The sequence below is a fragment of the Parasteatoda tepidariorum genome, chromosome 2 (genome assembly GCF_982258835.1).
Source record: "Parasteatoda tepidariorum strain Cologne lab strain chromosome 2, Ptep-v5.0, whole genome shotgun sequence".
NCBI classification, from domain to species: Eukaryota; Metazoa; Arthropoda; class Arachnida; order Araneae; family Theridiidae; genus Parasteatoda; species Parasteatoda tepidariorum.
Genome location: NC_141756.1, coordinates 91,962,281 through 91,973,195, shown reverse-complemented (window position 1 = coordinate 91,973,195; position 10,915 = coordinate 91,962,281). Strand labels below are relative to the sequence as shown.

Below are 10,915 nucleotides of genomic sequence, written 5' to 3'. Positions count from 1 at the left end.
TCATGATTTTTTCTTAAAAGTCGATGGTATTATTAAACATTCAAAGAGAAATTGATTTGGATGTTGAAAAAATCATTGACAGATTTGCCAAAGTTTCTAAAAAACGCATTACATTTATTATTTAAAGATTTTGAATACTTGAATTATTTATGGATTGTTCTATTGTTCATTATGAAAAAAATAAATGAGAAGACTAGCATTAAAAACCCCAGTTTTTTCTTCAAAAAAAAATTATTTTTTTTTCATCAAAAAATTAATTGTGTGGAGGGGGGGGGATCTGAGCCCATGACCCCCCCAGGAAAAATTTCTTGATCCGCCCCTGCAACAGATCAACTTCATCTATACTACAACTTGGCTTTATTTATTTAACGATTAAGTATAGATAATATTTAGTATATATTGATAATAAGTTGAGATAATTAAGTATATATTGAACGTCTTATTGATTAAAAAAAATTTTTTTTCATCAAAAAATTAATTGTGTGGAGGGGGGGGGTTTGATTCCATGAGCCCCCCCCCCCAGGAAAAATTTCTCGATCCGCCCCTGCAATAGATCAACTTCATCTATACTACAACTTGGCTTTATTTATTTAACGATTAAGTATATATAATATTTAGTATATTATTGATAATAAGTTGAGATAATTAAGAATATATTGAGCGTCCTATTGATAGTTATATTGCCCTAACTACCTCAAACGATGTAACACAGCTAATAATGTGTAATAATCAAGGCGGAATAATTAAGTATTTGTATAAATGCAACAAAATATCTGTACGCAGTGTAATTATTCTTTTAACAAAAAATCAACAACATCATTCATGCTACAGTCTGGCTTTATTTAGTTCACGGTTAATTAAGTATATATTGAGCGTCTTATAGAGAGTTATAAGTATTTAACTACTTCAAATGACGAAACGCAGCCATCAAAGTTGAATAATCCGATTTTATGGATTCTGCCAGCTTCTCTAGTTTCGTCAAGGAATCAATCTCCACTATCGTCTCAGTGTATGGATCATAAATAACATGGTGTTGGTGATCCATGTGGTAGTTTACATATTCCCTGAAAAAGAAACGGAAAAATGTTAGCCGATATTAAAACTAAACACATCAATACTTTTTAAATGGAGCTCCTTGTTTTTATTATTTTGTCAGTATTTTATTTTTATGACTTCTAATTTTCGCGTCAAGTCGTAAATTGTGGTAATATTTTTTATTTCCAATAAGCTGCACAATCGGTCTTGCCGATGAGCAGACCTAGTGCGTTCTCCAGAGGTGGTATCCACTCTTTCAGGACCACCACAATGGGTGAGATACCGTTGGTCATGTTAATTTGGACGTCTAGTTTCTGCCACACTAGATGGCAGCACCGAGACTCTATTTGGATGCTAAAGTGCACTAGGAATTTAATTTTGCCGGAAATGCCAAGAGCCAATAAGGGACTCTAGGGATCTTTTACATGCCGCATAATCATACGACATGGCCTCTGAGGATTTTCTGCATCCCGAAAATCCGGTGTCTGGGTCGGGGATCGAACCCGCAGACTTGGGCTCAGAAGGCCGAATTGTGGTAATATTGCAAGTTACATCTTTATAAAAAAAATCACTGAAATTGTTTCGTTTCAGACACCGATATTTGAAGTTAAGACGTATTCAAAACTGTGAGTACAAAACCGAAAATCTACTCGTTAAAGTTTCCATGTTTTGAGATGAAAACGATTGCCTGAAGTTTTGCCACAAAATTTTAATTTATGCTTTTACCAATATTTTTCTGACCTAAATATGTTTTCTGTTCCGAGATCATTGCTTTTCTTCAGCATCATTACTTTTAGACTTCTTCTGTGCTATGTATACAAATTTCGCGAAATGAAAACTTAAAAATATGGATTTTATGAAAATTTATTTAGCTTGAAAACTATTTTATTCATTACTTTCAAATTTTTGATGTTGCAATTTAAAATTACGCAGTTCAAAGCTATGCATAAATTTATTTTCCTTAGAATTCAAAAACTTAAACACCATTGTAATAAAAAATAATGAATTATAAAAACCATTTTTTCAGAGACCATTTAAATAAAAAAAAATTCAGATAATCCAATTTTATAACTGCGTGAGAACTCTCCTGATTGAACAACTGAAACCATATTTTGTTCGTCAAAAAAAGATATGTTGATTCGGAGAATGTACATATTTGGGACAATTTGTACAATATTACAGCAACTCAGTATATTTTGCTAATTTTGGGACTGATTTAGCGTACTTCAGACCAAGTATTTGATCCATTAAAATTGTAACGGGAAAATTCAATCATTAGAACAAATTTTATCCAGGGGGAGTTTTTTTTTTGCTCACTAAAAATAAACTAATCTGATAATTAGGTTAAATATTACAGCATTAAACAGCTTTACAATGGGCTATGCAATTATTATTAAAATATGAGACAAAAATTTAACTGGTTATTATGTGTTTTACAATTTCAAACCCACACTCTCACACTTGATGTAAATTAATGATCTGATGCAAATCACATGATATGCGCTTCTAGAAATGCATATTAAGCAAGGTGTGTGTGTTACACACTCTGTGTTTTACATAGACACACGCTGTGTTAAGGCAGACAAACAGAAAAATTCAAAATAGTATTAAGTTATAAAATTATACTAAATATTATCCAATATATTTTGCATTGGAATTCAGGAGGTTTTAAAATGCACTTCTCTTTCAACTCTTCAAAACTTTCAAAGATTTCTTTGTTTTCCTTTTTGATAAGGTTTCTAAAAATACAATTTTAGGGTGGTTATTACGGAACACCCTATATTTCTACTGAGACAATCGCATTGTAAAGGCATGTAAATAGAGAAAAATATTATTTTTTAGCATTGCACCAAACGTTGTTTTATACATTGGAGGTTAGATTTCAGGATGTTCTGACGTACCTTATTTCCTCCTCCGCATCTTCAAAACTTTCAGCATATTCAGAGCTTATTTTTATTTAATTTTTGATGAGGTTTATAAAAATTATATATTAAGAGAGACCTTTATGGAACACCTTATATTTTACAAAGATAATCGTATTGTAAATGCATATAAGCAAAAATATATTATTTTTCAGTAATAGCATTGCATCAAACGTTGGATGCTGGATTTTAGGATGTTCTAACGTACCTAATTTTCTTTTGGCATCTTCAAAACTTTCAGCATATTCAGAACTTATTTTTATTTAATTTTTGATGAGGTTTATAAAAATTATGTATTAAGGGAGATCTTTGCGGAACACCTTGTATTTTTACAAAGATAATCGTATTGCACAAGCATATAAACAAAACAAAAAAATTCTTTTTTAGTAAAAGCATTGCAGCAAACGTTGTTTTATACATTGGAGGCTGGATTTCAAGAGGTTCTAACTTACCTAACTTTCTCTTTTGCATCTTCAAAACTTTCAGCAACAAAGTAGATTGGCTGAAATTCTTGATCTTGATAAGCTTGGACTGCTGTGACGATAGGATCAAATGGCAATACCTGAGGCTTCGATGACATAGCATTCTGCAAACAAAATACGCCAAATTAAATAAATAATTTCCTCTGCGTGTCTAAATCATTACTGTCATTCATTTGAAATTAAAAACAAATTAAGATTAAAAAGTACAACATAATTATAGAAAAGGAAACCGAATATAGCTAAAACCAATAGTATGCCTCATTGTATAATCTAATTTTTTTCCTTTCAGAGACAAATATATTTGTAACCGTGCAAAAGTTGTAAATCTAATATTGTATACAATGCTGAAAATCTACACGAAAAGCGTTAAATAAATTAAAATTGAACAAATTGCCTGCGCATTGCATGCAAGGTCAAATAACCTGACAAGGAAACATTTCAGGTAAAATTACCGTATTTTATGGTCATGACATTTCTGATAAATAAAACAAAAATATACAGTAATTAAACCATTCATATAGTATTTTTTCTGTTCATATAGTAACGGTTTACCGGAAATTCTGGTTCTCGAAATTATAGTTCTTATTACCACACATTAAGCAAAACGTATCGAACCGAAAAGTAAATTAAATCGTACAAATGTTTAATGAGCCATGCTCAAAAACATTATGATAAAATTACCAAATTTTAAAACACATTATTAAACAATATTTTATTGTTAATTTTACCAAAATTATAACCAAAGTGTTTTGGTAAAAATTACCGAGCATATTTGTGATCTCATAGAAACACGGTAAGTTTTAACATATTCTGGTAGTTATGATAAATTTCACCATTTGTTAATCTGTAAAATATGATTCATTAATAGCATTAAAAGTAATATTTGGAAAATTGGGCTCCCATTTTCAAAATGGGCGATTAGTTTTGAGAGATTGAAACATGTTGACTGTTATCTACAATCTATATATATTTGAAGGTAATGAAATTTTTTAATCAAGTTATAGCATATAGTATTGTTAAAATTTCAAAAGTTGGCCGAATATTCATTTAAAAGTTTATTAGATGACAATAAATTAGCAAAATTCTGTTACATAATTGATTTTCGGTCTCTGTCTACTTGTATGCAAAAATCAATTAGAATTGCGAACACCGCTTTCAGGACATTTTCCTTGTAATATATCAGTTTTTTATTTGCTTAAATAAGTCGAAGTAAGTATTTTCCTGCGGAATTATTTTTTTCCTTAAAGTACGAAACTTCTTTTTCCTACTTCAAATTGGATTCCGTTGGTTAGAGGATCGTATAATACTTCTGTAAGAATCATCAAGTACATGCGAGATACGTGATCTTGATGTAGGTGGTTTAGCAGTGCAAAGGGTACAGGGACCTAAAGAGAATTTCCTTCCCCTTCAGATCTATGTCTAAACTGAGGAAGTGCCCTCAATAGTGAGTAGTGCTGCCATCTATCCGTAGAGTTCTGAGCCAGAACGTACTTTCACTTTTGTTTTCTCTCTGGTCAAGCAAAAGACGCACCCTCATGACTTAATTTGCAAAAAGTCAATGTCTAGCCATTTTGACATGTCCAAGTGTCATTAAAAACACCTCTTAGACATTAGTTCAAATCAAATGTGCTTTCAATTTTTAGGTTTTAAATTTTTTTCGAAAAAACTGAAAATCTAATCTTAAATAAATTTGGGATTTCTCTATTTTTGATCAATGTTTTGTTAATATTTATTGAAATTACCAGAAGTTCCCCATATGAAGAAAGCAATGCTGCCCCATAAGCTTTGATGTCTCCTTTTTCTTTGCATAATCCGAATTCAACAGTAAACCAGTATACCTATTAACAAACAAAATACACTTTTAGTTAAAATGCGATTAAAATAAAAAATAACCATTACAAGGATTTTTAACAAAATTCGATTTACAAAACCAAAAAAGATTGACAGGTTACAAATTAGTGAAATAATTGGAAATTCTTTGGTTTTTAATAAAATTTTGAGAAGAAGCACCACAAATTCTTAAAACTAGTTTTCAAACCTTAAATGGTGCAAGCACTAAATTGGGCACAAAAATTTCCAAAAAACTATGTTGAGAACTCTTAAAAAATATACTTTTTTTAAGTTAAATTTTTTTTATATATAATTCTTAATGTGTTCTAATTTTTATTTTGAGGTGCTAGTTTATTAGAATGTTTAGTTCAATGAATACATTATCGTTAAATATTATATCAAGAAAGTATTTAAAGTAAGAGATATTTTTAATAAAAGACGAAATTACGTAAAAATATAAAATGATTGATTTTATGTACTCTTGGTATTTAGGTTATAAGGTACTTTAATGATCAAACTTAATTATCTACGAAAATTCTTTCTGAAATGAATAAAAAATTAAGGAAATACATTGATACAAAATCTTAAGATAAAGTTAAAAGTATTTTCTAACATTATATAAACAAAAATAAAAAAAGTTTAATTTCTAACTGATTAAGCTGCTATGATTTTAAATAACCAAATAAACAGCTGTACCGTTAAAGCTTTCCTCAAACTGAAAACATTTTTTTCCTTCCTTATAAAATGCTATGCTAAAAAACATTATAAAATGCGAAAAATGACTCCCGGTGGCTGAGTGGTAGCGCTTCGCGCTCCCGTGCCGCTGGTCCTGGGTTCGATCCTATGGCTGGGAAAGATTGACTCAGCCTTTCATCCCTTCAGCGGGTCGATAAATGAGTACCAAGCATTCTTGGGAACTAAACACTGGGAACCACCTCACCGGAACATCTGCTCCTGCACCCCAGAGCTTAGGGTCAAGAAAACTGAGATGGGCACAATAGGCCTTGGCCCTCTATGAACTGTCGCGCCACTGAGTTTTGTTTATAAAATGCTATATGCTAAAAGTCATAACTGAATAATTTCGAGACGGTAACGAAAAAAATATAGAAAGAGAATAATTAATAAATGAACTACAATGTAGAAAACTTACTGTGGCTAATTTTTCAATTTCTTCATCAGATGCACCCAAAGAAGCTAGTCCTATTTCTTGTGAAAATCTAGCAAAAGCAGGATCTGAAAACATCGGAATGTGGCCTAAGAGCTCGTGGATACAATCTCTGAAAGAAATTTATTAGCATTAAAGTTTCGTTTCAGAAATATATATGTATAATGCTCATTGCACTGAAAAGTTAGTAAGCTTTATATAGTAGCAGCCGCAATGAAATGAAAAATCACGAAATACTAGTTTCCTATGTCAACCGTACAAAAAATTGCGATTTGGAAAATATGGTTTCAATATTGCTTAGCCAGGAAATCAATAACTTTAATTTCCGCTTTTGCTTATTTCACTATATCTTATCTTTTGTACGAAATGAATGTCATGATGTATCATTGTGGCGGCCACTATATAAAGTTTCCTAACTTGGGACTTAGATGAACAAATATGGTAAAGAATTCAACTACAATTCCGAAACTACTTTTTTTCAATACTGCCAGAAGCCCAAGAACATCTTTTCTATGCATTTCTCCCCGAACGTCACTTTTGACCATATACATTTTATTCAAAAAGGATTCTATGCTATTTAAATTTTGAATGCATGTGGTTTTCAACTTCGACTATTATTTGATTCGGAGCTATTTTGACACATTTTTGCTCAATTTTGAAAACCCTTTATTTTACATTGTAGAAATATCTTATGCACTTTAAAAGAATTTCAAAACTACAAAAATGACAGGTATATACTTACGGTTCAACGGTATGATGTGGAGAAGATTTATGGCGCACATACTGCGTACATTGGAATACTCGAAAAGCCAAACTTGCCAGAAAATCTCTAGCGCTTACAAGACCAGCTGCAGGTCTTAGCGTAAAGCCAGATTCTCCTACGAAAAATAAAAAATAATTACAACTTGACCCAAAGATTCGTGTTGTTTTTCAAAAAACACAAATAGACAATTCCACTAAAGTGATTTCAAATGCCATTTCCCTTTTTCGTTAAAATACAAAATAAAACTTCAATCGACGCATATTTTAAGACTCCGTGTTATTTTTTTGGTTTTTATATGAGATTGTTATACCTGCTCCCAGATATACCATTAGATAAGCAGTGAACCTTATCCTCCATTTCATCACTTAAATCATCGCTATTTTGCAAAAGTTTCGATGGAACACCATGTTGTTGTTGTTGACGTATGCCTGTTTTTAGACAGAGCGGGTGCGATTGTTCTTGTTTTTCCAGTGGCGCCATCTATGGCCAAGAATTCGACTTCTGCCACACCATACGTCTCACCCATTTATAGGGCGGACCCATTCATACATCCATTCATTCATCCACTGATCGTAATTTTGACCTGAATCAGAGAACGATTATTGATTTGTTATGGGAACATGGAGGACTTTCGTGCTCAGTCACTTTACTACACGACGAGGCCGACGAGGTTCAAACCCACGAACTCTTGGACATGTGCTCAGTGCCCTACCGACCAGGCTATCCCGGCCTGTGATTGATGGAACACCATCATATCCTTAAAAGAATGGTATATATTGGGAGAAATACTTCATGGTAAATACTGCTTACATTATTTATTTGAATTCTAAAGTATAAAAAAGAGTATATATTGAATAAAAGACAATGAAACGTGAAAAGATCATGCTGTGGAGAAATTACCCAATAACTATTTGTCAATATTGTTTTAAACAAAAAAAAAGCATATTCAACATTTGAAACTTGCTGGATTTCTCGTGGTTCGTGTAAATCAACTTTTTTCTTCAATTTAAATTTTAAATTATTGATGGAGGCGAAATAAAATTTGCTATGAAAGGTTTCTCCTGAGGCAAATCCGACATCTTAAGTTTCAGACTTGGTTTGACATCCACTGACTACGCGGTTTCACTTTTTCCTTTAGTTGAGAAAACATACATTTGGTTGAAGGCAGACGATTTAACTCTTAAAATGAAATGGAAGATGAAGAACATTACTCGAACCAGGCGAAGCTCTCATGACTTGTGTACATAAAATATGTCGCAGCATTTGCAGAAATGTGTTGATTGAAGCAGCGTTTATGAAGACATATGCTGAACCTTTTTAAATAACCTCAGAATTATCTTGACGTTTTTTTTTTCTTACGTTATCGCTTAGTTTATCGCTTAACCTCTTAAATCATACTATAAGATTCGCAGTGGTTCAAGTGATAGCACCCAAATGAGGGGACACAGATTCGAATTCCAGCGATTCCTGGTTGATACGAATTCTGCACCCAGTTCGAGCACAGAATAAAGTGCTGACGTAAAATACCTTCAATGGTAGACGGATCATGGGTTAAAATCCAATTTTCTTTTAATCAAACCGTGGGAGGTTTTCGCGATTTTCCTCTCCATGCAACGCAAAGGCGGCTTAGTTCCATCAAAAAATCCTCCACGAAGGAAAACTTCTCCCAGAGCTTCATCCAGTAGTACCCTTGTCTTCTGGATTGGATTCAAAATAACAACGCTACAGAGTTGAACACAAAATTGGGAATTCACAGATAGTGAAAAACGTCGCAAATAACAATTTATTCGAAAGTATAAAATGCAATGAATCGTTTTCTTTTTGTCACTACACTTAGATGCTATCTCAATGTAATAGAGAGTATTAAATAAATAACTGAATAACTATAGTTATAAATGAATAATTATTACTTTTGAGGAAAGTGGAAACATCTTGAAGTTGAGGTATAGCATCAGCTCTATAGATATTTGCTTCCTCAAGCAATTGGAAGGACTTTTGATAACTCATGCAAGCGTGTCTATGATGGAGTGCCTTCATTCTCTTGTATACTGCACTCCTACGAAAACAAAAATGCATAAACAGTTAGATAAATTGCCAGTAACTATGTTAGAATGTAATTAATTCCAAAAATTTGTTAGATTTAATTAAATTAGTTTACTTAATTAGAAAAAAAAATATCCATGAATTTGACAGATTTTCTAAGCAACCCCTACTGCGCAGAACTGTTTGCTTAAAGTCATACGTTAACGTGATGGAGACTACACGCTAACGAGATGGAAACTATGATGGTATGTAAAAACAATTTTGTTGCATTAGGACTAATGTCTCAAACTACAACACGTTGTAGAGGTGGCTAAGTGAGAGCGTTCACCTCACAATGAGATGTAGCAAGTTTGAATCCCATCGATGGCCGGTTGATGCGAATTCTGCTTTCCGCTCACATCAACACCTGAGCTGACATACAATATCCTCAGTGGTAGGCGAATCATGGCTTAGAAACTTCTCGCCGTCTAGCTATCCTAGTGGGTTTACGTAGTTTTCCTATCCATGATGTAGCGCAAAGGTGGGTTAGTTCCATCAAAACGTCCTCCACGAAGGATAGTTGGTCTAGATACTTCATCCAGGATCTCTCTAGTCTTCTGGGTTGGGTTCAAAATTACAAGACTATGCATCACTTGAACATTGATAATCGTAAACTAATAATTGAGTCGGCTGTACAGCACCGCTTATAAAGTAAGATAAAATTACCTTACGTTTGCGCTTTTATTTAATAGAGAATTTTTGGATTGCGTTTGTTTTGCCATAACCATAACGCTAACTTTATTTCTCTCTTCTTAACTAGCCCGAGATTTGTGGGGCAATTTTCAGACATCTATTGCGAAGCTCAAACGGCATTTTGAATAGTGGAAAACCGTAACACAATGCAAAAATTTTTCTGGTGCAGATCTGCGTCAGTCTGTTTTATCCCACATAAATCTATGTCACTGTTTTTAAGCGTGATTATATCACTAATTCACAACACCAGTGAGGAGGAAACACCAAGAAAGCTCGATGTGCTTGGTTTGTGCAATTATGTCTTTTCATATATAATTTTAATATCCTTGTCAAAAATGAAGTTTAAAAAACTATTTACATTAAAGGAAGAAACAAATAAAATAATGACATTTTTAGAATCTCTCAGAACATAACTACTTTATGTTCTTTTTGGTAATCCAGTTGGTTTTGATGTTTTCAGTTACTCTGCAGTAATTTTTAGATTACTATCGAAATTTTTCGAATCGCTAGTAAGGAAGACCGAGTTAAAAATATTATAACAGGTGTAGTTGCCTGATGAAACTTGAGGGTCTTATTACTTTTATTTTCTTCAACTACCCTCTGTTTTCCCTGTTTCATAAGCAGGTGACATATAAGCAGGGCAATTATCGAAAGTTTCCGGATCACTAGTGAGGAACCGACCTCTGTTTACTATGGCCTATAAGCAGGTATTGAATACTTCAAATACGTCATACTCAACAGTGTTTCTTAGATTCAAATGACATTTTTGCTCATTCCTGGCTTAAATATAATTTGTGACCCTTTATATAAATATTTTAGTTTTACTTTATTTTTGATAAGGACTTTATTAAAATACACATTAAGATCGATCAATAAGAAACATCCTACATAAATTGTAGATTTATTTGATAAATATATTAAACAGGAATATAATAATACACAC

At 32.6% G+C, this 10,915-nt stretch overlaps 1 protein-coding gene across 1 annotated transcript in view; it reads right to left on the bottom strand.

Annotated features, from left to right (window-relative positions):
- Positions 1–819: 819 nt before the first annotated feature.
- Positions 820–10,915, bottom strand: part of LOC107453388 (tyrosine 3-monooxygenase) — a 31,581-nt gene continuing 21,485 nt past the window's right edge. Inside the window, exons 9-14 of the mRNA XM_043044778.3 lie at positions 9,108–9,253; positions 7,177–7,312; positions 6,420–6,546; positions 5,182–5,277; positions 3,410–3,543; positions 820–1,064 (exon numbers count right to left, since the gene is read on the bottom strand). Of these exons, the coding sequence (XP_042900712.2) occupies positions 902–1,064; positions 3,410–3,543; positions 5,182–5,277; positions 6,420–6,546; positions 7,177–7,312; positions 9,108–9,253 (802 nt within the window). The 3' untranslated portion in view covers positions 820–901. The remainder of the gene's footprint in view (positions 1,065–3,409; positions 3,544–5,181; positions 5,278–6,419; positions 6,547–7,176; positions 7,313–9,107; positions 9,254–10,915) is intronic.